At 38.7% G+C, this 27,054-nt stretch overlaps 1 protein-coding gene across 3 annotated transcripts in view; it reads right to left on the bottom strand.

Annotated features, from left to right (window-relative positions):
• The window catches only part of ASCC1 (activating signal cointegrator 1 complex subunit 1), a 101,330-nt gene that overhangs the window by 9,018 nt on the left and 65,258 nt on the right, over positions 1–27,054 (bottom strand). For 2 of the 3 annotated variants that reach the window (XM_082855097.1, XM_082855099.1), the window contains exons 8-9: positions 26,041–26,165; positions 20,221–20,306 (exon numbers count right to left, since the gene is read on the bottom strand). In XM_082855097.1, the coding sequence (XP_082711223.1) occupies positions 20,221–20,306; positions 26,041–26,165 (211 nt within the window). Of the gene's footprint in view, positions 1–6,724; positions 6,800–20,220; positions 20,307–26,040; positions 26,166–27,054 lie in introns of those variants that run through there. The other variant, XM_082855098.1, reaches the window with a different exon arrangement.

The raw sequence follows: 27,054 nt of genomic DNA, 5'->3' as shown, positions 1-27,054 counted from the left end.
GAGATTAAGCTTGACTCACAATACTCCCAAAGACTGAAATGAACATATTTTTTCCTTGTTATTCCCACTTTCATTGTCACTTCTTATCCTGGACCTCGTTTAAGAATCAGATGGCTGTAGTTCAGTTAGAAGAATTTTAATTGAATTCTGGATGAAAATAAGCACAAATCAACTAAATGGCTCCATTTAATTAGGTACCTGAATGGAGAAGAGGAAAAAGCTTAAACTACACGTTTAAAAAAAGAAACTTGGTTGTTCTTTATAGGCTAAAGTAGTTCAAGAAGAGCAAAGTGGTCTATTGTTTAGAAAATAAAAGACCTAACAGGAAAAATTTAAATTAAAAAAGAACCATGGCAAGGTATTTAAATCATATTGAGATTTTTCCCCTCACTGTTGTTTTATAACAATTCCTTGGGGATTTTGAAACCTAAACCTTTTTCTTTCTGAACACATTTCTCTCTGATGCACACACAGAGCCCTGTTGTGTTGGAAGCCAGCATTTTTTTAAAGCCTGTCATAAAGGAACAAAACAATGAACAGCTGCACAAAACTACAAATATTTGATAAGGAAACAAACATAGAACTTAAGACTGCCAATATTTGTGATATCACTTGTAAGTAATAAGTACTGATTTGGACAATTTAAGAAAATTTAAAACCCAAGTTAAGTGTTAAGTATGACATTTGAAAACTGTTAAGCATACAGTTGCTATCCTTTATTGACTACTCACAGTTATCTTCAGAAAATTAAACAAAGTTTTCCTATTACCAAGAGACAAATGTGGACCACCAAGATGAAAGGTTTTTAGTCAAAACCAAAGCTTCCCTGACAGAATCTTGAGACAAAGATCTAACCATCCTGCTGTCCCTTGCTCACATGATCTGTGAAGCCTACCATTTTTAGTTTGTACATGTTTGTTTCCTAGGGAGAACACAGAAGAAATTATTGATTTCTGGTAGTGTAGTGGTATACACTGAAAGAAAACAAAAAGCAAGATTTAAGGGCTAACTGTGGTCATTTTCCCTTGCATTCATTTCAGACCTTCTACTCCTTCCTCTCAGGCTCTATGAAACAACCATAAAAGACCAGAAATAATTCCACATGTGACTAGGCTGCAAAGATGAGCCTCAAAATCTCAGCGAGAGTTGGGGAGGAGAGTAAAGAGGAACCTCCTAATATCTGTGACCTCAAGCTACAAAACTGAATGAATGGCCAATCCTCAACAGCATAATGACAGACATGTTGGGGATCCCTGTCCATAGGGCTTCCCAAATGAGGCTCGCTCTCCTTCTTCAATCTTAGACAAAGTAGTGGTCACTCTCTTCAAAGATCTCTCCTTTAAGAAAATCTATTTCTTGTGCTGGGTGGCCTCAGTGAACTATTTGGTATCTGATTTGACTTCAAAAAGACGAAATTCAGTTTTGAAGTCTAAAATGAAGATTCGAAATATGTAAGTCCTGGCAAAAGAAATGAAAGCAAAAATGAACGAATGGGATTCTAATTAAATTTAAGAGCTTTTGCACAGCAAAGGAAACCAGTGACAAAATGAAAAGACAACCTAATGAATGGCAGAAAATATTTGCAAATGATATGGCTGACAAGGGGTTAATAGCCATAATATACAAACAGCTCATACAATTCAATAACAAAAAAACCAATTAAAAAATGGGCAGAAGACCTGAACAGACATTTTCCCAAAGACATACAGATGGCTAAAAGGCACATGAAAAGATGTTCAACAACGTTAATTATCAGGCAAATGCAAATCAAAACAACAATGATATAACACCTCACACTTGTCAGAATGGCCATCATCAAAAAGTCTATAAATAACAAATGTTGGTGAGGATGTGGAGAAAAGGGAACCCCCCTACAAGGGACCCCCTCTACAAGGGAACCCCCTGTAAAATGGTGCAGCCACTATGGAAAACAGTATGGAGGTTCCTTATAAAACTAAAATAGAGTTACCATATGATCCAGCCATTCCACTCCTGGGTATATATCCCCCCCAAATTTAAAAACACTAATTCAGAAATATACATGTACCTTAATGTTCACAGCAGCATTATTACATCATAGCCAAGATACGGAAGCAAACTCAGTATCTATCAGCAGATGAATGAATAAAGAATGTGGTATATACATATATTTGTTTGTGTGTGTGTGTGTGTGTGTGTGTGTGTGTGTGTGTGGTATATACAGGACTATTACTGTGTCATAAAAAAGAATGAAATTCTGTTATTTGCAACAATGTGGATGGACCAAGAGAGTATTATGCTTAGTTAAGTAAGTCAGACAGAAAAAGACAAATACTATATGCTATCACTTATATTTAAAATCTAAAAAATAAAAGAAATGAATGCATATAGCAAAACAGAAAGAGACTCACAGATATAGAAAACAAACTAGTGGACACCACTGAGGAGAGGGAAGTGGGGAGGGGCAAGATAGGGGTATGAGATTAAGAGACACAAAATACTATGTATAAAATAGATAAGCAACAAGGATATATTGTACAGCATAGGGAATTACAGCCATTACTTTGAAATAACTTTTTTTTTTTTTTTGGCTGCACCATGTGGCATGCGGGATCTTAGTTCCCCCACCAGGGATCAAACCCATACACCCTGCAGTGTAAGCACGGAGTCTCAACCACTGGACCACCAGGGAAGTCCTAAAATAACTTTAAATGGAGCATACTTTATAAAAATACTGAATCACTCTGCTGTACACCTGAAACTAATATAATATTGTAAATCAACTGTACAGTTTTTTTTTTAATTTATTTATTTTTGGCTGCGTTGGGTCTTCATTGCCGTGCGCAGGCTTTCTCTAGTTGCAGTGAGCAGGGGCTACTCTTCATTGCGGTGCACGGGCTTCTCATTGCGGTGGCTTCTCTTCTTGCAGAGCACGGGCTTCAGTAGTTGTGGCTCGCGGGCTCTAGAGCGCAGGCTCAGTAGCTGTGGCGTACGCGCTTAGTTGCTCCGTGGCATGTTGGATCCTCCCGGACCAGGGATTGAACCCATGTCCCCTGCATCGGTAGGCAGATTCTTAACCACTGCACCACCAGGGAGGTCCTTATACAATTTTTTAAAAATGTTAAGTCCTATGAAATTTATAGTCATTCCTGGTATGTGCAAGTTAAACTAACCCTTAGTACGTAATCTGGTACAAATGAAAATAAGTACTGGTGTTCAATTAATGCAAGGATTTAGAAGGATGCAGCGGGTCCTGTTTCTCCCCCAAGAAGGGATGATTTCTATTGTTTTCATGTATGGCAGTTAGACTTCTGAAACCTAAAGTAAACAGGAATGGCAAACGCACGCTACTTTGAAGTTTTCCCAGTGTTTTTCTTCTATAATCTGTTTTACCAACTTCTATTTCTCACAATTACCCCCTGTTTACAGATAAAAGTAACAGTAATAACACTATTTTGTACTTAATAATAATGCTCCCCCACCTACCTCCCTACCAGGGATGGTATGAGGATGAATGGAAGACAGTCTGACAAGCACTTTGAGCTCTTTGGAAGGCACTCCCACAGAAAGCCTTGCTGAGGCTAAATAACACCTGTCATCTAAGGATCTAAAAAGTATCTCACAAAGCCCAGATCATTAACCCTTCAAAAAAATCACTGTGACATAAACCTGAGCTCAGCATTATTATCCCCATTTAAAAGATAAGAAACAGAGACAGGCTAGGACCACTAACATTGTGATATAAATTTAAGAGTTCCTGGGACCAGGCCTAGAACACAGGCCAGTAGAAGGCCATTTTCACATGGCAGTGTGCATTTGTCTCACAATCTGAATAACAAATCTGTACCAAAGAATGCCAAGTGGGGAAGAAGTCCCATCCTTGGGCTATGCATATGCAATCAGACAGCAAAGGAAGCGTCCACTTGGTTTTGTGGCCAAGAAAGACAAGTAATGTGAAAAAACTATAATCACAGCCCTTGGAAGATTCTAATTGAAAAACAACAAAACAAATAATGGTATATTTCAGAAGCATTCTTCACAAAATTGTACCTCCAGGTACAAAAATGATAAGACTTTAGGTAGTAAACAGAAAGATATGGACAACAGCCTAAAAATATAATAGACTTGAAAACTATCACAGCTCTTCATACGTCATATTGCCAATGTCACTTAGAATTAGGATCACAAGTAAGTTTTTTCTTTTCCCACAGGTAAGTTTTGTTGGTTAAAATTCCCCAAACCTAAAAAAATGATTCTGAGTTTCTGCCAAGGTACCAGGCAATTCAAATTCTCAAGCCTTCCCGTACCTTGCATTTTTCTTCTGGCTACGTGCAAGATTACTCTTGAAGAGAGCAAATATGAGAGATGTGAAGAGACAAGAAGGAAAATGGTGATCTAACACATCAGGTCAAAAACACCTTCTATCTACTTGAAAACTATTTATACAGGCTGCACTCACATTGATTCTTTCTAAATCGTCACAAAAGAACACAATGGAGCCTATTCACACTAAGGTAAGCCATGTCACTCTACGTATACACAAACATACCCAACTTCACCTGGAAACCAAAGGTAGAAACTTCTTTTCTATTGAAGAGAGAGATCAAAACAGTTCTTAGGGCAAACTAGACTTCAATGCTTTCCTATCAATAACCACATAGCTACTCTCTCCCTCAATTTTTCCACCTTTAAACAGGGACAATACCTTACAAGGATATTCTGCAGTTACAGGAAGATAAATTATCAGATGGAATTTTGAGCTCTATTATTGTCACTCACTAACTATAACATCCAATGCATCATTACAGGACAAAAAGCAGCTTCCTTAAAAGAAAAAAAGAAAAGGTCTAGAAGGAACTCTGATAGCTTACAGTCTCTGCAGTCATCAACTGGTTTCACAGGGCTATATTTTTAAAGAATGGAATAGAAACATCTACTTCAGAATAAAAGACAATGTGATTGTTAGGTGGTTACTATCCTAGAGTCATCTCCAAATACAGCCCTAACTCCGCCTGAGATACCACATCTAATCTGAAACCTCAAACTGCAGTGATCAGTGGTGAGAGAGCCAATAATGATACCTAATATAACAGCCAATAAAAATAGGACATAATGTACTTCCAAAAGGCCGGGGGCACCTCAGATAAAGGGAGCAAGTCAAGGCCAGTCTGTGGGAGGAGTAATTCTTATCATCAATTACCTCTAAAAGGAAAGAGCAAGAAGAATGTAATCAGTGGATCAGCTATGATTTTTCAACCTATCAGCACACCACTCCTGCTCTGGGCATCTCCATTAAAACAGTACCAAAAAGCTTGCATGTCACCAGAGCCCAAGTCTCCCCACTGACTGCAGTGGCATAGGAACATTATCAAGCTGCTCACACAGAATGGGAACGTGAACTTCCCTCTTTGATTCTGCTCTCCCAAACCACCTGCCTCTCTCAGCTGCAGAGAGCACAAGGAATGTTATAGGCCTGACCTGAAGAGGCGCCAGGCAGAAGCCAAACAGCCAGGGAATGAAGGCTTTAACACCTCCTTCAAATAATTACGCAGGGTTGCACTTTTGGATGTTTGCCCTGAGCCTCACTGCTGACGTGAGGATTATCAAGTTTAAGACTCTGCTGGTAAGGCCAAATGACCTATTAGAGAGTGAATTAAAACTGCTATATACAAACAGGATGCCAGGCAGTTATGCTGAGCACCTCAATACTCAAAATACCAAAGGACTTCCCCTCCCTGCAGAGTCTTTCAGTTTTAAAAAGTAGCAATAAAAAAATGTGGGTGGAAGTAGGAGACAGGAGAGAAGAGGCTGTGCTGACATGGCTGAAGAACCCAGACCTCATCTCAGCACACAGCAGCACGCTCTGCTGGTTTCCACAGCAGCAGGTAGAATTAGCATCAGAGATGGGCTGCTGGGAGTTGAGTTTGCTGCAAAATTTCTTCCAGAAAAAGCCCTGCCTTCAGGCATGGATATTACTGCTTCACCAGGGAAAAACTGCCCCAGGTGGCTGCTGGCTAGCAGGGTCTCTTCAATGCCCTAAGCCTGTGACCACCAACCCTAGGGGCAGATGCCCTTTCAGGACTAATCTAGATAATGTTTCTGCAGATAAATTCTTTCCCTCAGAAGGAGGCTCCTTAATGCTCATTCAAATCTGTTACCACTCTTACTTTCAGTTTGGTCATCTTCCCTCAGGGATTACTCATAATTGTCCCTCAAACAATAGCAACAGGAGGTAAGTGTTTGATCTTTGTATTATATATGAGAAAGGAAGTGCAAGTCAGCAAAAAGGAGCAGAGATGATTTCTGCTCAGCCTGGGGGTCTCTAGGCAAATGGCTTTAGGGAGGCAGGGCACAAAGAGGCTGACTAGTGTGCCAAGTGACAATTCAGAAAAAGAACAGTGAGAAAAGAGGAAAGGTCATCAGGTGCAGCCAACTCCACTCCAACTTTTCCAACAGGAGAACAGCAACAAGAAAAGTTCAAGAGCAAATCAGATGTCCCTTGGCAACATCAGGCACCGGCAAGAGCATATATACATATAAATAAGAGCTGTCCAAAAAATAGCTGTTTGAAATGCTTCCTTGTAAGGTGAGAGACAGGTTGCCACATGTTATCTTAGATTTTCAACTAAGTCACCTCATCTTATTAGACAACGAGACGTGAAATATTTATTTTGTTCTCTGTCAGGACCATAGGAAACCTGCCTTCAGTAGCACCACTGGAACATTATCTATTATGACACATACTTACTTGCCTGTAATCCAGTCCAGATGACCTCCTTCCCCTCTGCAAAGGTGTGGGCTAAATGTCAGACAAAAGGCCCTGGAAGAGGGATAGGGTTATCATCCCCACACACACCACAGGAGTTGCAAGACCTCTACAATTTAACAAACTGGTATCAATGTTTTAACCTACAACTGAGAGCGCAAACTTTGAACTGGAATTCTGGTTTACTTACATCTTGTTTTTCTACTTTTATTTTGTAATAATAATGTTCATCTATGAGCATTAGTTCTAAAACTGTTTCACCATTGAGATATGGGAAAGAGGACATGATTTCTTAAGAAATTGTCACAGCTTCATCACGTGGTGAAGTTCACTCTCACTTCTTTTCTCTTTCCACAATGTCCTCTAACATTTGGAATAACACTTAGACATTGCTGGCACCAAGCCACCTAATCTAATATGGTTTCATTTGGTCTGGTCTCTAAACAATAGGCTGTCTCAAAGAAGACAGTGCCCTGTCACCATCTCTAGGTGCAGATTTATATTTGGTTACTGGTGTGTTTACACTGTAGCTAAAAAACCACAATGGAATATATACATACAATGGAATATTATTCAGTCTTAAAAAGGAAGTAAATCCTGATACATGCTACAATGTGTATGAAACTTGGAAACATTATGTAACTGAAATAAGCCAGAATCAAGGTAAATACTGTATAATTCCACTTATATGTGGTACCTATAGAGCCAAATTCATAGAGACAGAAAGGAGAATTATGGTTGCCAAGGGCAGAGGGGAGGGGAGAATGAAGAGTTACTGTTTAATGGGTACACAGTTTCAACTTGGGATGGTGAAAAAGTTCTGGAGATGGATGGTGGTGATGGTTATACAACAATGTGAACGTGCTTATTAATGACACTGAATTATACACTTAAAGTGGTTAAAATGGTAAATCTATGTTACGTATATTTTACCACAACTTAAAAAAAAAAAATAGACCGAAGTGAACCATAATCCAACTCCCTTCACTTGTGAACTACACCCAAAATGATATACTAGACCCCTACAAATGAATATATAAAAGAAATAAATATTCCCCACAATAGTAACAGGCATCTTGTCAAAAGAGTTCATAGGAATGGGATCAGAGGGACCAAACAATCGAATATTTATCCCCATCCCCCACAAATGCACCAAGCACATAGCTTAGTGTTTTATCTTCAGCAGGTATTCAATAAAATACATTTCATCCTGATAAAAACCAGAAATGATTTTAAGAAAAGTAATTTTAATCTCATAATTCTTTTTTACTCTTATTGTCTTGCCTATTTCTTGTCTTTGTGTTAGGTTAGACTTTCCAAACCCATCATTCCCTGCCTGAGCAAAGACAAGGCACGAAGTATCCCAGTACCACTGCAAAGATGAATAACCAATAAACATAAATTCAAAACAGAGTGAAGGGAGGAAAAAAAACCATCTTGTATGAACAGAGCAACAGACCAGGGAGGGTGCATCTTTCTAGAACAGATGTTGGCTCTGTCAAAAATCAGCCAACTGCTCATTTTCCAGTTTCATTTTAACGATGGTTGTGCCTCACTGACAGTCATATCTTTAGTTGCTCTCATCAGTGTTTTAAGATTTCACTTTCCAGGCAAAGTGACACATAAAACAAATTCAGAGGATAAGTTTTGGTGAAATACTGCTTGGATGTGAATCTTCCCCCTGCCCCCAACCCAATAATCTAAAACAAGATAGTACCAAACCAAACTGAAGCATTTCAAACTGCACTTTTCCTTATATATCTGATGCTCTAAAAAACTGCTCAATCAATCACCTGTCAGAAGTCTTTCAGATTTTTAACATATAATATGTTATTTCTATTACTAACAAAATATGAAAAGCCCCTAATGATTTCCTGCATCTCCCATTTGCTCAAGTTTTGTTTTGTAATCATCAAGAATGGAGGCAGACTGTGAAAGTGGAAAAGGGGGAAAATGTAGTGGACTGCCTTCTGTTTTCATAGAAAACCTTACAATACTTGTTATTTCTTTAAACCATGCATATGTATAACTTTTGTTTTTAAAAGAATATAAGTTTCCTGATGGCAGGGACCATGAGAGTCTTGTTCTATTAAAATCCCCAGTGCTCCCCCTGAAGCAGCTGTTCAAAAAGTATCTGTTGGGGGCTTCCCTGGTGGCGCAGTGATTGAGAGTCCACCTGCCGATGCAGGGGACACGGGTTCGTGCCCCGGTCCAGGGAGTTCCCACATGCCGTGGAGCGGCTGGGCCCGTGAGCCATGGCGTCCAGAGCCTGTGCTCCACAACGGGAGAGGCCACAACAGTGAGAGGCCCGCGTACCGGAAAAAAAAAGTATTTGTTGGGGCTTCCCTGGTGGTGCAGTGGTTGGGAGTCTGCCTGCCGATGCAGGGGACGCGGGTTCGTGCCCCGGTCTGGGAGGATCCCATGTGCCGCGGAGCGGCTGGGCCCGTGAGCCATGGCTGATGAGCCTGCGCGTCCGGAGCCTGTGCTCCTCAGTGGGAGAGGCCACAGCAGTGAGAGACCCGCGCAGCGCAAAAAAAAAAAGTATTTGTTATTCAAGTAACTGAAGTCACCGTTCTTGAAGCTCTAAATGGCTCCTCATAAGGCACAGCATTAAGATCACAATGCTTGCAATGCCTCCAGGGACTGCAGGCAGGGTCTGGTCCCTGAAACACTCCTCTCCCTGACTCTTCCTCTAGTGCCTCTTTCAGGTGCTCACATGCACATTGTTCCTTCCTGCCTCAGGAAATTTGCACATGCTGTTCCTTCTACCTAAAAAAGCTCTTCACCACCATCACCTAGTTCTCTCCCATAAGTCGGTAGACTTCAGCTCAAATGTCACTTCCTCCAGGAGATCCTCCCTGTCTCCTGTCCCCCTCTCTTCACCAGCCTGATGGGGCCACGGTAGGCCTATCCCAGTATCCCCAAGGACCTTGTAGGTTATGTTAAGGCATTTACTCTTCTATCTAGAAAAGAACAGGGAGCCACCAAAGTGTTGCCAGCCAGGAAAGATAATATCCAATAAGCTGGTAGGTCTGGGGTTCAGAGAATTATGAACAGCAGCAAGCAGCTTACTTGGGACACAGATGACCTTTGCTCAACAAACAGTGGCCTCATCCTACCTCCCCAGGATACCTCCAGTAATGCCCTATGGTAGTGTTTTCCAGAATGGGGCATGACTATCACTGGGGGCTCTAGGGATAATTTTATTGGCATATAACTAAATATTTTTCAAAGATTAACGTATTTATTTCAATGGGGATTCAAAAATAAAACTTGCATTCTAAACCCATGGGGAAAAAAAAAAGAATGTAGACAGAGCCATATTTTATCACTAACAGAGCAAAGCAAGAGTGGCCGTATTTTGGCAAGATGTCTTGTCACAGGTTCCTTTCTAAATGCCACATTTTTCTGCTACTCATGCTAATTTTATTTATTTTTAAATTTATTTATTTTTATTTATCTTTGGCTGCATTGGGTCTTCGCTGCTCCGCACAGGCTTTCTCTAGTTGCAGCGAGCAGGGGCTACTCTTCGTTGCGGTGCACAGGCTTCTCATTGCTACAGCTTCTCTTGTTGCAGAGCACGGGCTCCAGGCACGTGGGCTTCAGTAGTTGTGGCTCGTGGGCTCTAGAGCACAGGCTCAGTAGTTGTGGTGCACAGGCTTAGCTGCTCCACGGCATGTGGGATCTTCCAGGACCAGGGCTTGAACCCATGTCCCCTGCACTGGCAGGCGGATTCTTAACCACTGCACCACCAGGGAAGCCTTATTCATGCTAATTTTAAAATTAACACAGGTTTACTTACAAGTTCACTGGTCTTTAGTTTTCATTCAATACTTTTTATTAATACATTCGGTAATAAGGCATAAATGAAAATGCAAAATAAATCACTGTTCATGTTTAAAGTTAATTAGTGCACACCACAGAGAAACAAAATTATTTTTGGATGTATTTTGAAATAAAAGGAATTTAAATGTAAATTCAAGCTCATTATTATTCCTATCAGCTGAACCTTGCTGATGTGAAGTAATAAAGTTGCAGTCAAATTTAACTGAAAAATGAACTTCACTTATTAATGGAGGATTGTGAGTATGCGTTACAGGTATATTTGACTTGGGGCTCTCTTTTCTTGAATTTAGTAAACTAATTCTTAAAAAGAAACATTTGCTAGAAAAGAGTTAAGTAAATGAAAATTCAATAGGACTGACTGCTGTTAACTAAATATTTATAACATAAATAATATATCTTAAAGGTCTATTAAATACAAGCATCACATCTAATCATAAAGCAGAAAGGGCACTGGGTGAAATTAAAAAGTGAACTAAACACTAACCTTTAAGACAGTGGTCAGCAAACTTTTTCCATAAAGGGTCAGGTGGTCATATGTTGTTCGTCACAACTACTTAACTTTGGCACTGTGGCACAAAAGCAATCAGTGCATAAACAAATGAGGACAACTGTGTTCCAATAAAATTTTATTTAGAGACCCTGATATTTGAATTGCATATAATTTTTACATGTCATAAATTATTCTTCTTTTAATTTTTTTCAACCATTAAAAAAATATAAACACCATTCATAGTTTGAGGGCCATACAACAAAACAGGGGACAGGCCAAATTTGGTCCTTGGACCATAGCTTACAGGACCCTGCTCTGAGAGTTACAATTTCAAGTAAGGGGCAAAAAATATCCCCTTTGTCAATCAAAATCTTTTTCTTTTCTTCTGCCAAAGGAAGATTCTATAGAAATTTATAGATTTCTGATTTCTACAGAAAAAAGTTTTAGTTAGCCAATCCAGAAAAAGCTTCCTGAATGCTTGCCAGGCATAAAAGACATTGCTAAGCGCTGAGAGGCACGTGAATGGTGTCTGCACAAAGTAAGGAGAGGAGGGTAGGCACTGAGAGGTGAAAGCATGCCATAGACTGGGATGGTCCTTACCATTATGGAGGAGGTAACACCTGTACTGGACTTTGAAGAATGAGTAGGATTTGGATAGAACAAGATTGCAGTAAAAGAAAAACAGAGAGATAAGGACAAAACTTTAGGAAGTAGTCATACAAGGCAGTGAATTAAAAAAAAAAAAAAAGTAGAACCAGAAAAAGGAAAAAACTGCCACTAAAGCCAAGAGAAGAGAACATTTGAAAGAGAAAAGGGCTTAAAACTCTCAATGTGGTTACTGGGAAAAAATTAAAGTAGGTTAAGGCACTGGACAAAAGGGGGCTACTGGTGCCTTTTTACAGTGCGGTTTCAGTGTAATGACAGAGCTGACAGATAGGTTTCATGGAATTAAATGGAATAGTTTGAAAAGGATGTTGGTGGGAAGAATGGCTTTAAAGAGAAATGGACTCTATTTTCTTAAATAAAACAAAACAAAAAACATTCTAGTGAAAGATGCAGCTACCTTATTAGTAGCTTGCTCAATATGAAACATCCTAATCAGGAAGTTGTTCCTTACCTAAAATTCTTATACCCCTTGAAATCAAATGGGCCAAATTTTGTAGTAAGATCAGGAATTAACAGAAGTTACATCTATCCTAAATGCTGGAACAAAACATAGGCATGACTTCAACAAACTTTTCTGGAAGATGGTTATTAAAAAAAAAAAACCCACAACCATAACAAATGGTTAGTGTCCTATTCCCCTCCCAAGAGCATGTCTGTCTTTCCATCTTCTTTTATTTTTTATAATTTTTTACAATGATGTAGTTTCAGTCTTTCAGAAAAGTTACAAAAATAGTAAAGAGAATTCCTGGATACCTTTTTCCCTTCTTTCTTTTTTTTTTATAACCTACTTTAAGAAAAGCATTCTTTCACTGATTTCCTGGGTTTTGTTCTTTGTAATGTGGATACTGCCAACAAACTCTAGACATTCATTTTTAAAAGTGCTGGGGCCTTTTTAAAGTAGTTTAGTTCACGTTGTCCATGATTCACTCACAAGCTGTAGGAAAGAAAAGTGCAATATAGGCTCACTTAACAAAACTGTTTGGAATTCATTTGGCTTCTTTAATCTGTAGGTTGATGTCTTTCATTAGCTCTGGCCCATTCTCTCTTTCCTCTCCTTCTGGGACTCCAATTAAATGTATATTAGATCTTGTCACTCTATCCTGTATGTCTCTTTTTCTCTCATCTGTAATTTTTACCTTCCCCCTCTGCCCATGCAACATGTTGGATAATTTCTTGTGACAATTTCCACTTCACTACTTCCCTCTGCAGCTCTATCTAATTTGCTAACTTGCTGCTAAACCCCATCCATTGAGCTCTTAAGTTCAGTTATTGCATTTTTACAGTTCTAGCATTTCTACTTGGTTCTTTTCAGAACTGCTACATCACTTTTTCTTTGCAATAGTTCCCAATTACCTGATAAAAAAGTTGTTTTAGCCTAAGTCTGATAATTCTAGTATTTCATGTCTTTATGAGTTCTGGATGTCTGTTTGCTTATGGTGAGTGGTTTCCTCATATGCCTAGTTATCTTTGTATATTGGCTGTTTTGGGGGCAAAAGTTCCTTGGAAGAATATTTTTAGGCAGAGGGTGATAGAACTTTCTTCCAGAAAGGATTTTTCTTTACTATTGCCAAGTACCTGGGAACACTACCAGTCCAGAGGCTCTTTCATCCAAGTTCAAGACTCCAAGGTCTGTTTTCTCCTTTTAGAACCCTAACAGTTAATTTTTGCACTGCCTGAGGATCCTCTTTGTCAGATTTTCCCCTCATATTTTCTATCTCTCCACTTTGCCAGAGATTTCCTTAGCTTTATCTTCCAATCCTTAATTAATATATACATATGTGAGTATATATGTTATTTCTATGAACTCTCTTCTCACAGAAGCCTTTTCCACAACATCTTGCTTTTATTTTCCAAGTGAAATTCTCTAGAAAGTTGTACATTTGCTCCTCTAACAAGCTGTCTATTTTACATGATTGTCAAGAATGATGTGATTGCTTCCAATGCTGTGGATAAAAGCTCTTACAAAATATTAGTATGCCCAAGTGAAGTTAATAAATGTCAACAGTGTATAAGCATAAATAGCTTAAATAGAAAGTGACACCTGCTTAGTGATTTTACTTAAATTAAAATTTCAGGAATTCCCTGGCAGTCCAGTGGTTGGGACTCAGCACTTTCACTGCCGGGGCCCAGGTTCGATCCCCTGATCGGGGAACTAAGATCCCGCAAGCCGTGCAGTGCGGCCAAAAAAAAAAAAAATTCAAGTCATAGAAATATCAGGTAGTAAAAATGACACCATAGCTACGGTGGTAATGAGACATAGCAACTTTTTTCTACATTCAATTTGCTGTTATTCATAGTGATATAATAGTGCAATGGAACATTTAGTGATAGATTTTCAAGGAAAGGCTTTCTGCGAAAGGTGAGTTTTGAAAAAAAAAATTCTAAAGAAGAGCCATGTGACTAAGAAGTAATTTTCAAGAACAGTATGTAACGTGGCTTAATACTGAATTGGATAATAAAAAACACAATATTTTCGTCCTTAGAAATAATATACTTTCTAAATGCTAGTCTTCCTCTGTAGTCATTAATATCTTTTAAAAAAAAATTACTACCGAGTTCTCAATCTAATCTCTCTTCCCTTGAAAAAATAAATTCATCTTTTCAATATTCTTCTAATACTCTGAAACAAGTAATCATTGAAAACAAGCCTCTTCACTAAGAGTATTTAAGAACTTAATTGTGCCTTTCTTACCTTAGGACAAATAGACCACAGAGTTGGCCAGGGAAGGACATGTGAGGCACATTCTGCTTTTTGACCTTGGTAGTAGTTACAGTGTTCACTTTATGATTATTTGTTTAAAAGTACATATATGTTTTATGAACTTTTACCAAAGAGAATAAATAGTATGTATTTTTAAACAGCTTCCTTTATAGAAACTTCTCTAAGTAAAGAAAACTAAATAAAGCTCTCATTTAAATGCATTCATTCTAACTGTCCTTTTAAAGAACTTTAAGAGGCAGCAATGGAGCAAAGCAAAAATGAATGAAATACTTGAGTTACTCTCATTTACATCTTTCAAGAAAAGTCTCAATGTACCTAGCTAGATTTAAAACATATTTTCAGATAAAGTACTATTAAATATTAATATAGTTAAATACTGCCAATTCCCCCTTTCTCTAAATTTAAATATTCTTATATATATAAAAAAATTCATCTCTTTTTTTACTTGCTTTATATGTTCCAGGATTTTTTTTTTAGCATCTTTATTGGAGTATAATTGCTTTACAATGTTGTGTTAATTTCTACTGTATAACAAAGTGAATCAGCTATGCATATACATATATCCCCATATTCCCTCCCTCTTGCGTCTCCCCCCCACCCTCCTTATCCCACCCCTCTAGGTGGTCACAAAGCACCGAGATGATCTCCCAGTGCTATGCGACTGCGTTCCACTAGCTATCTATTTTACATTTGGTGGTGTATGTATGTCCATGCCACTCTCTCACTTCGTCCAGCTTACCCTTCCCCACCCCCGTGTCCTCAAGTCCATTCTCTATGTGTGCGTCTTTATTCCTGTCCTGCCCCTAGGTTCTTCAGAACCTTTTTTTTTTTTAGATTCCATATATATGTGTTAGCATACAGTATTTGTTTTTCTCTTTCTGACTTACTTCACTCTGTATGACAGACTCTAGGTCCATCCACCTCACTACAAATAACTCAATTTCGTTTGTTTTTTATGGCTGAGTAATATTCCATTGTATATATGTGCCACATCTTCTTTAACCATTCATCTGTCGATGGACACTTAGGTTGCTTCCATGTCCGGACTATTGTAAATAGAGCTGCAATGAACATTGTGGTACATGACTCTTTTTGAATTATGGTTTTCTCGGGGTATATGCCCAGTAGTGGGATTGCTGGGTCATATGGTAGTTCTATTTTTAGTTTTTTAAGGAAACTCCATACTGCTCTCCATAGTGGCTGTATAAATGTACATTCCCACCAACAGTGCAAGAGAGTTCCCTTTTCTCCACACCCTCTCCAGCATTTATTGCTCGTAGATTTTTGATGATGGCCATTGTGACTGGTGTGAGGTGATACCTCATTTTAGTTTTGATTTGCATTTCTCTAATGATTAGTGATGTTGAGCATCCTTTCATGTGTTTGTTGGCAATCTGTATATCTTCTTTGGAGAAATGTCTATTTAGGTCTTCTGCCCATCTTTGGATTGGATTGTTTGTTTTTTTGATATTGAGCTGTAAGAGCTGCTTATAAATTTTAGAGATTAATCCTTTGTCAGTTGGTTCATTTGCAAATATTTTCTCCCATTCTGAGGGTTGTCTTTTCATCTTGTTTATGGTTTCCTTTGCTGTGCAAAAGCTTTTAAGTTTCATTATGTCCCATTTGTTTATTTTTATTTTTATTTCCATTTCTCTAGGAGTTGGGTCAAAAAGGATCTTGCTGTGATTTATGTCAAAAAGTGTTCTTCCTATGTTTTCCTCTAAGAGTTTTATAGTTTCTGGCCTTACATTTAGGTCTTTAATCCATTTTGAGTTTATTTTTGTGTATGGTGTTAGGGAGTGTTCTAATTTCATTCTTCTACATGAAGCTGTCCAGTCTTCCCAGCATCACTTTGTTCCAGGATTTTTAAGTATCTAAAGAAATGGCACTTTCACAGTGTCCTTTGATTTTGGACCTACAGTACTGTCTATTCCTTCCCAAATATATTATTGTGCCTTTATTTGTACCAAATCATCTCTGGTGAGTACAACCTAGGGCTCTAATGTCTCCTCTTCACTTTGCAGTTAGAAGCTATGCTTTTAAATAGTTACTACTGTACCCCTATTCAATCTGCTGAGAGCACAGTCTTGGAATACTGATTCGATTGCATAAGACCATTTCATAAGTCCCCCAAACAGACTGCCATTAAGACCACTTCTCTCTCCAGAAACTGGCAGTTAATGACCATTCTACTTTTAGCTAGCGAGGGAGCAGTTATTTCCTGCATTACATCTTTAGATCAGCATGATTTCTCCATTTACAAGTTTATCACTGCATTATAGACAAACAAACTACATCTTTGCTCCTATCTGTTAGATGAGAAATGGAAACCCTCTGACAGGACACTATCCTATTAATTTGGCCTAGGTCTTCTTCACTTGTATATCCTCCTTTCAGAGCTATCTGTCAGTCTTCCATAAAAAAATGCTACTACTAAATATATTCCTTTTCTGGTTTGAAAAACACGCGGAATGATTCTTTAGTTGTCAGTTCTTCTTTCAAAGTCTTTCTTAGGGTAAGAAAATTCTTATTTTAACTAGGGATAACCAGATACTAGTCTATAATAGCTGCAACAACTCTCAAAAGAGCTATACAAAAGAAAAATGTGGCTTCTACCTCCAAGAGTCGGAGTTTTCTTTTCTTATTAAGGCATCCGAAACACATAATACTACACCAAGCCAAAAGGACCAATTCTCTTCATGGAGTAGAATAGCAATTGGCTGTTACTCATTAAATTCTTACAGCAATGAGCAATGACTTGCATTCTCGTTTTGTTTCTCTTTGAATAGCAGATGAAGTTGATTTTTTTCCAAGGCTGCTTCCCATCACCAGCATTCCTGATCCTTGACCTATGTAGTTGTTAATATGCTGTACACATATGCTTGGGATCCTTAGCAATCAATGCAGTTAACCTTTCTGTTTATTCCAAGTCAGTTCCTATCTTGTTAATGAAAGTGATTTTTTTCCCTTTCTAAACATAATAATTATATCTGGTACAAAAACTATGTATAATCCATCAGTTTTTTAAATCTTTTTTTTTTTTTGCAAGGGATTCAGGGGCCATGGGTTCTAATGTTCTAGTTGAGAAAGACTTGTCTTGTAATTCCAAAAAGTGGGCTGCTATAGCTACTTCATAAATACAGTTATTACTGCTTGTGTGTTTGGGGGGCTAGTTGTTGGATGCCACATTTTATCTTTATTCTCAAAGAAAAGTTAATTCCTTTGATTAAATGTAAGTGAAAGATTATATTTTCTGGAACTAATGATTAAAAAGTAATATACTGGGGGGACTTTCCTGGTGGCGCAGTGGTTAAGAATCTACCTGCCAATGCAGGGGACATGGGTTTGAGCCCTGGTCCGGGAAGATCCCACATGCTGCAGAGCAACTAAGCCTGTGTGCCACGACTACTGAGGCTGTGCTCTAGAGCCCACGTGTCACAACTACTGAAGCCCACACGCCTAGAGCCCGTGCTGCACAACAAGAGAGGCCACTGCAATGAGAAGCCCGTGCACCAGAATGAAACCCAATGCAGCCAAAAATAAATAAATAAGTTTACAAAAAAAAAGTAATATATTGGAAATTCTATCAAAAGATACTTTGTTACAACTACCTGTGCTCAAAGGTACTTCCCCTCCATTTCATAATTTGCCCCCATCATTTTATATGGTAATTACCTATTAACCAGCTGTATCTCTCAAAGACAGGAAGCTCCTGGAAGGTAAGGACTGTATCATAATGACTTTTATCTATAGGGCACATAGTCTGACAGATGGTATACAGTCAATAAGTATTTCTGTTGGTGTTAGTATTATATTCAACTCAAAAGTCTAATTCTTAATTAGCCAGTTTTAGACTAACTGGCACACCCATTGCCTCAACAGTTATGTCTAGTCAGATATTTTCACAATTCAGATAGGCCCAGTTTCAAATATCTACTGATTTCTACCTAAACACTGAGCATCTTTATGGAAGAGAGTAGAGACATTGCTAACTTGTGAGCTTTGAATCTCTTTGTTCTGATTCAGACTCTGCTACTATCTAGCATTAACCTTTGGCAAAACATTTTAACCATATTGGATCTCACACCCTTAGAGAGTAAAATGAGGAACTGGATTAAATAGTTTCCAAGTACCTAGCTGGGCCCAGCTCTAAAATTCCAATTAGGCCTTAACAGTAAGGGTACAACTACTATAGCAAGCTTTCGTCAACACTAGAGGGAGCTACAGCCGTGTCATCACTGGGGTGGGTTAGGAAGATTTCCAAGCCAAGCATCTTTAAATGGAAAACTGACTTTCCAGAATGAGAGAAATTAAATATTTAATGAGAGATCCATACTGTTCATACAGCAACTTCTCAGGCTCCCTGCTGTTACCTCCCTCTTACAGATGTTAAAGCACCTCACACTCCACTTGCATCAACATACCTTTCGGGCTTTAATTCCAATTTCAAAGGAACCAAGTTGGCTTGAGTCATTCCAACAGATTTCTTTCCCCATCCGTCTAGTTTTTTTCTTAATCAAATTAACAACAACAAAAAAGTAAAGTAATTAATGCTATTATTTAAAAAGCCCCAGGAAATGAGCTAGAGGAGGAGAAAGATTCATACAATGAAGCTGTGGCCTGGGAAAATAAGTAAACTGCAACTGAATTCATTAGCAGCTTGCCACTCAAACCAAATCTACAATAGCTACTTTGAAGACAAGAAAATTACTCAAAGAGAGAAAAGGTATCAAGTAAAAGAAGGAATCAACAAAGCCCTGCAAAGCCCCTTCCCCACAAGGCAGGAATGCCTGCCTAAGTGAACGCTGTCACTGCTCTTTTAGGCTCTGCAGTGAGGAGCTTGCAGCTGCTGAACAGTGATGTCATTAATTATACGCAATGAGGTCATATTAGGCATTTGGCAACAAAACTGTCAAGTGATAAGATAAGGGAATGGAGGAAGGAAGGAAAAAGAAAAAACATTTTTAAAGCTAGAGCTTATTCTGAAGTTATTATATACATACTCTCCCTCCCAGCTCCAAAAAACACCCATGGCCTTGAAAATGTATGACCTACATCATTATAGAACAAGTAAAATGAAGAATCAAAAACCTCTCCTTTGGTATCAACTTATGTTTCTCTTTGCACAGAGGCACAATGGTATGTTAACCTGATAGAGAGAGCATAAACTGTGGATGTTACAGAATGTGGTCTGTGGTAGAAAGATAAATGCAATCCTAAAGAACCCCTTTTATTTGAATTTCATAGGTTAATTTAACGCTCAGAAGCAAATCCTCAACAGTCAGAAATGGACCACCGAGCTTTTAGTACATGGGCTGTTCCTGAGTAAAAATAGATTATACAGGAACTTTGGAGAGCGACTTTGTGGGTGAAGAGAAAAATCTACTAGAACAAGACAAACTATTCTTTTTCACTTAAAAAAATGCACACTCAGTCCTCCAGAGGTAAAATACAGAGCAAGACTCACAAGGTTAAAATCAACTTATTCCTATGGATCCAAATAGTCACTATACTTGTTTCTTAAATCATCAGTTTCAAGTACTCTAAGAGATACCAACAGCCTTTTAACAAGTCAAAAAAGATTTCTCTTTTAGGACAATGAAAAACAATTTTAACAGTCCTTTCAATCAATAATCCTCATGGGAAATATGAGAAAAAGATACTTTACTGTTAAAAGGAGAACCACTTATTGTCCTCCCTTATTTTAGGACACATGCCAAAGGTTTCCAATTCACTCTGCTTCATACTGACCTTCAAAATGTTTCGGCCATCAAATGATTCTCTTTCCTTGAAGGCATATTTGCCATCTGTTGTGTAGAGGTTGTACCTGCCTTCAGCTGTAAATATTCCAAAGACAATGTTAGAAGAGAAGCTTGGGTTATGTATCTGTTTTCTCTTGGACTTCTACAGGGACAACTAGCAAGATCTTCATGTACTACCTGGAAAGTGACATAATATGGAGGGAAATACATCAGGCTATGAGTCAAGAGACCCAGCATCTAGTCTCAGCTCTGTCATCAACTGATATATATTTATTCATTGAACAATGTCCAAGTACTCACTGTATATAAACTACATAACTAACCATATTCTTAGGCAGTTTACGTCTCCTCTATGGACCTCAGTTCCTCATTTACAAAGTTAGAGGTTAAGACAAGGTGATTTCCAAAGGTTCCTTGTAGTCTAAAACCCCAAGATTTTATATAAGCTGCATGCATTTCTAAATACATAAAAATATACAGAAGTTCACACATTAACTAGTCAAAAATGCTGGCAACTATGCTTTGGGTTGATTTAAGGACTTCCCCCTGAATGAGAAAAGCCTCTTCAGTTGCAATCAAAGGTATCCTGACATTCTACACAGAAATTTGCAAATCTATGACCTTAGCCTCATCAAAGCTGTATTCTAACTCCTTGCATTAATTTAGCTTGCTTATCCCAAAAGATGTCCTTCAAATGCAGCAGAAAAAAGGATATCAAAGGAAAGGGATAACTGGCAAGTAAAAGCAAAACAATGTATTCTATAGCCTTTTCAAGAGAAAAACACAAGACAGAGAAGAATCCAGGGTATATAAAATTCAAAGCATCTTCAAAAATTATTTATCAGAATATTTTCTGAAATATCAACCCTTTCCTGCCCATCAACAGACACTCAAAAATATTTGTATTTCTACTTTTGAGTATATTCTTTTATTGTATGGAGATTCTTTGATTGTATGGAGATTACCATGTCAGAACTGATAAAATACATCCAAAGTGCTAACTCCATGAACATAATATATTTTAGCTAGCCCACTGGAATTATACCTGGGTAACTACAGGACTATTTTTCTAATGAGAACTATTCTCTTAATCCAAGATCCCAATCCCATGCATATTTCACAACTTAAAAATAGGTTCCTTGTTAAAAGGAGATGTGAAAATTTAAAGTAAATTCATACTAAGTAAATGTCAATAAAAAAGCAGTAATGAAATCTGAAGATTAAAATGTTTAATGACAGGTGCAAAATCTATAAGTAGCACTAGCCATAAGGGGAATGTAAATCAAGGTCACAATGAGACACCACTTCACACCCCAAATGATGGCAATAATAAAAAAGTAATAACAAGTGCAGATAAAGATGTAGAGGAATTGAGACCCTCATATACTGTCGTCCCCCCTTATTCATGGTTTTGCTTTCCATGGTTTCAGTTACCCATGGTCAACCGAGGTCCAAAAATATTAAATGGAAAATTCCAGAAATAAACAATTCCTAAGTTTTGAATTGTGCACCATTTTGAGTAGCGTGATCTGTCTCACCCAGAAAGTGTCATCTCTTTGTCCAGCGTATCTCACCCTCTCTGTTATCAGATTGACTGTCAAGGTATTGCAGTGCTTGTATTCAAGTCACCCTTATTTTACTTAATAATGGCCCCAAAGGCAAGAATAATGATGCCAGCAATTCGGATATGCCAAAGAAAAGCCATAAAGTGCTTCCTTTCAGTGAAATGGTGAAAGTTCTTGACTTAATAAGGAAAGAAAAAGATCATATGCTGAGGTTTGCTAATATCTACATTAAGAACAAATCTTCTATCCGCGAAATTAGGAAGAAGGAAAAAGAGATTCGTACTAGCTTTGCTGTCACACCTCAAAAACTGCAAAAGTTACGGTCACAGTGCATGGTAAGTGCTTAGTGAAAATGGAAAAGGCACTAAATTTGTACAATAAAAAATTTTGAGAGAGACAGACAGCACTCACATACTTTTAATTACAGTATATCGTTTAATTCTTCTATTTTATTATTAGTTGTTAATCTCTTACTGCACCTAATTTATAAATTAAACTTTATCATAGGTATGTATGCATAGGAAAAATACAGAATGTGGTATGTAGTTTCAGGCATCCACTGGGGATCTTGGAACGTATCTCCCGCGGATAAGGGGGAACTACTGTACTGCTTGTGGGAATGTAAAATGGTGCAGCCACTCTGGAAAACAGTCTGGCAGTTCCTCAAAAAGTTAAACATACTGATATCATGATGCAGCAATTTCACACTTAAGTATATACCTAATAGAAATGAAAACATATGCCCACACAAAAACACATACATAAATGTTCACAGCAGCATTATTCATAATAGCCAAAAAGTGGAAACAACAGAAATGTCCATCAGCTGATGAATGGATAAATAAAATGTGTTATGTCCATACAATGGATTATTATTTGGTAATAAAAAGGAATGACATTTGATACATGCTATAACATGGATGAACCTTATAAACATTATGCTAAGTGAAAGAAGTCAGTCACAGAAGATCACACATTGCATGATTCTATTTATATGAAATATGCAAAAAAGGCAAATTCATTGGACAAAAATTAGACTGGTGGTGCCTAAGGACTGAAGAGTAAGGGAAAAATGGGGAGTCACTGCCAATAATTATGGAGTTTCTTTTTGGGGTGATGAAAATATTCTAAAATTTACTGTGGTAACGGTTACATTACTCACTATACTTTAAATAGGTGAATTATATGGTATATGAATTACATCTCACTAAAGCTGTTATATTTAAAATATATGTCAACAGGAAAGGATAACTAGACTGTGAACACAGAACATTTTCTTTCATGAAGCTCTGGTGCCAACCGAATATACATCTGGATCCACACAATTTAAAAGATACAGATTCCTATATAATTCAACTCTTTTATGTTAAGAGGTTAGTTAATAATGGGGTATGGTATAGTTGTAAGAGCTCTGAACTAAGATTTAAGGACTAGGACAGATGCAGAATGTATTACTGATAGTATCACATGTCTAATAAAATACTGCACTGTCCAAAACAGTAGCCACTAGCCACATGTGATTATTTAAATTTCTTTTTTTTTGGCCATGCCATGCTGCATACAGTATCTTAGTTCCCTGACCAGGGATCGAACCTGTGCCCCCTGCATTGTGAGCTCGAAGTCTTAACCACTGGACCTCCAGGGAAGTACTTATTTAAATTTAAATTAATTAAAAATTCACTTTCTCAGTCTCACTAGCCAGCCATCTTCAAGTACTCAATAACCACATGTGGATAGTGGCTACCATACTGAATTTCACAGATATGGAATATTTCTATCATCATATAAAGTCCTATTGGATGGTGCTAGATACAATGTAACTTCTGAACCAATGAATTAGAGCAGCAGTCCCCAACCTCTTTGGCACCAGGGACTGGTTTCATGGAAGACAATTTTTCCACAGACCAGGGTGGAGGGAATGGTTTAGGCAGTAATGAGACCAATGGGGAGCGGCAGATGAAGCTTCCCTTGCTTGCCCGCCACTCACCTCCTGCTTTGCGCCCTGGCGGTTGGGGACCCCTGAATTAGAGTGTACCTTATTTTTAATTAATTAATTAATTAACTTGGCTGTGCCGGGTCTTAGTTGCAGCACACAGGATCTTAGTTGCGGCATACATGAAGGATCTAGTTCCCTGACCAGGGATCGAACCCGGGTCCCCTGCATTGAGAGCACAGAGTCTTAACCGCTGGACCACCAGGGAAGTCCCTAGAGCGTACGTTAGAGTTCTGAACCTCTGTCTGTACGTGATGATGTTAAAAGGTACACCACCTCAGGGGATCTAACAGTGTTTTCCAAGATTAAAACTGACTGACCGGGGCTCCCCTGGTGGCGCAGTGATTAAGAATCCACCTGCCAATGCAGGGGACACGGGTTCAAGTCCTGGTCCGGGAAGACCCCACATGCTGTGGAGCAACTAAGCCCGTGTGCCACAACCACTGAGCCCGCGTGCCACGACTACTGAAGCCCGTGTGCCTAGAGCCCGTGCACTGCAACGAAGAGTAGCCCCCGCTCGGCACAACTAGAGAAAGCCTGCGCGCAGCAACAAAGACCCAACGCAGCCAAAAATAAATTAATTAAAATAAATAAATTTTAAAAACTGTCCAGAACAAAATAAATACCACAAACTCCTTTAAATGTTCCCATTAGATAACTTACATTATAATTTATATCAAATATTCCATAAAAAAATTTTTTTCTGGAATTCCAAATGGTCTTCTGCAATACCACTATCCAAATGAAAGAAATATATTCCATCAGAACAAGAATAAGTAGAGAGCTTCGGATTCTACTAACTACCCAGAGTCCATAGGCTTTGACTGAGTCATTTGAATGTTTTTTGATCTCAGTGCTCTGAAAGGTAAAACACTGATTTATTTACAAAAGTCTTAAAGAAAATACAATGTAGCATCATAAAACAGTTAACACTAGAACTAAGAATTGGATTAGCTACATATCTCTTAGTCCAACAATGGCGCTAACCAAACCAAACAACTTATAGTTGAGTTCTCTGGTATATATCTGAAGAAATGAAAAGATGTACTTTGGTAAAAAGGGACACAAAAACTGTCCTTAACTATAAATCTATAAATAGTTCATGGGTTCTGATGGAGTCCTGATGTAGTCCTCTTCCAACGTAGACTTTCTAAAACCAAGGTCAGGGTCCTAACAAATATAATAAAACCTGAATATGGAGTTTTGGTGCTGGTATATTTTAAACAACAGGGCTTTGAAGAAGCAGCTGCACATAACTTGAATTTGTAGCTCCTGATCAGATAGATGCTGAAGTGTGCTAGACAGCTTTGACTTGGTGGGTGAGGATGGGAAGAAAAATAATCCTTATTAAAATGTAGATTATTATCTCAAATAAAGGGTTAAAACAGGCATTTTTATATGAAGGTTTAGATTCATGAGGGAAAAAAACCTTACTCTAACACAAGGTTTTTCAACCTTGGTGCTACTGACATTTTGGGCTGAATAATTCTTTGTTATGAGGGGTTGTCCTGTGCATTGCAGAGGGTTAAGCAGAACCCCTGACCTCTACCCATTAGATGCCAGTAGCAACTCACTCCCAGCCCCCTAACTGTGACAACCAAAAATGTCTTCAGACAATCCAAATGTCCTCTGGGGGTAAAACTGCCTCTAGTTGAGAATCACTGCTCTAACATTTACCTTTACTAGTTAATCTTCTTTCTTGTTTTATAAAAAAAAGAAAAAGCTGCCATGTACTTCATGGGACATACCTACACTAAAACAATTATTCATTTTCCACCTGAAATTTACTTGGGCATCCTGTATGTTTATTTGCTATATCTGGCAACCCTATGTGCGACAGAAATAAAAGATTTGGAATGCTACAGTCCCATGCTAGATATGTCCCTGCCCCCTTCCACTGCGCTCATCAAAACAAGCTAATGGATCTAAAACAGAAGATGTAGCAGAGATTCTTTTTTTTTTGCGGTACGCGGGCCTCTCACTGTTGTGGCCTCTCCCGTTGCGGAGCACAGGCTCCGGACGCGCAGGCTCAGAGGCCCTGGCTCACGGGCCTAGCTGCTACGCGGCATGTGGGATCTTCCCGGACCGGGGCATGAACCCGTGTCCCCTGCATTGGCAGGCGGACTCTCAACCACTGCGCCACCAGGGAAGCCCAGCAGAGATTCTTTGATAGCCCATTCTCTTCAAACCCCAGGGACATCATTAGGCCTTGTTGATCACAAACTGTGCTGTGGTTCTATGAAGCACTTACCATTGGGGTCTTTCCTGAATAGAGTATTCATGACTGTAGCATGGAGTTTCACACTATTCCACTCTTTCACTATTAGTCCAGATGCCTGAAAACGTTCCAGTACTCGATCAACCAATTCCTGCAGCCTGGAGAAATTGAAGAAAGAAGTACAGAAATCTCAGTAAACTCCTGAACCCTGATTACTAATTCACATTTATGAAGCATCTACTCTGAGCCAGTCACCGTACAAGGCCCTCAAAAGAAGAGGAAGTAAATAAGGCTGCAGTCCCCACCATCATGAAGCACACAGCTTTGTGTGGACAAGACACCTGGAAACAACTGCACAACATCATGGTGAGTGTAAGGGAGTGATCAACTATACTTGGAGGGGCCAGGTTTTCACAGGAGGTTTAAGCATGGCCTTGAAGGAAGATGGAAGTTTATGATCTTGGAAATCTTACACAAGAAGCCAGGCTCAGCAGAGAGCTGTCTAAAAGAAAGTGCTTTATTGGTTCATCCAGTCACAGAACCAAAAGCTAGTTGATGTGTTTCGGCCAGGATCAAATGAGGTCTGGCATGACTCTCAGACATTTGCTCATTGGGAAGGAGCATGCACTGTGAAAATCCCAGCAGCCCTGGCCACTACATCAGTGTTCACTAAGGCAGAAGTGTAGTACCAATGAAGACAACTATAGGAAAATCCACAGGCCACATAACTGATGTCTCCAAATGGACTCCAGCTGGCTCTAAGCACTAACGGTTCTGCAGCGGGTGAGTTCTATCTTGATGATGGCTGTTCATTCCAATACCTCCAACAGAAACAATTCTTGCACAGGAAGTTTTCACTCTGTTCAGGTGTTTTGATCAACAGCTTAAAGAACTCTCTTTAACATTTCTTGTAAGGCTGGTCTAGTGGCAATGAACTCCTTCAGTTTTTGTTTGTCTGAAAAACTCTTTATCTCCCCTTCAATTCTGAAGAACTTTGCCAGTTGCGCCACTGAGAGGGGGTCATTATCCCATCGAGGATGTGGTGGA

The sequence above is a fragment of the Leucopleurus acutus genome (genome assembly GCF_964270905.1).
Source record: "Leucopleurus acutus genome assembly, chromosome: 14".
Taxonomy (NCBI): domain Eukaryota; kingdom Metazoa; phylum Chordata; class Mammalia; order Artiodactyla; family Delphinidae; genus Leucopleurus; species Leucopleurus acutus.
Note: the sequence above shows the minus strand (reverse complement) of the source record. Positions and strands in the feature narration are given on the sequence as shown.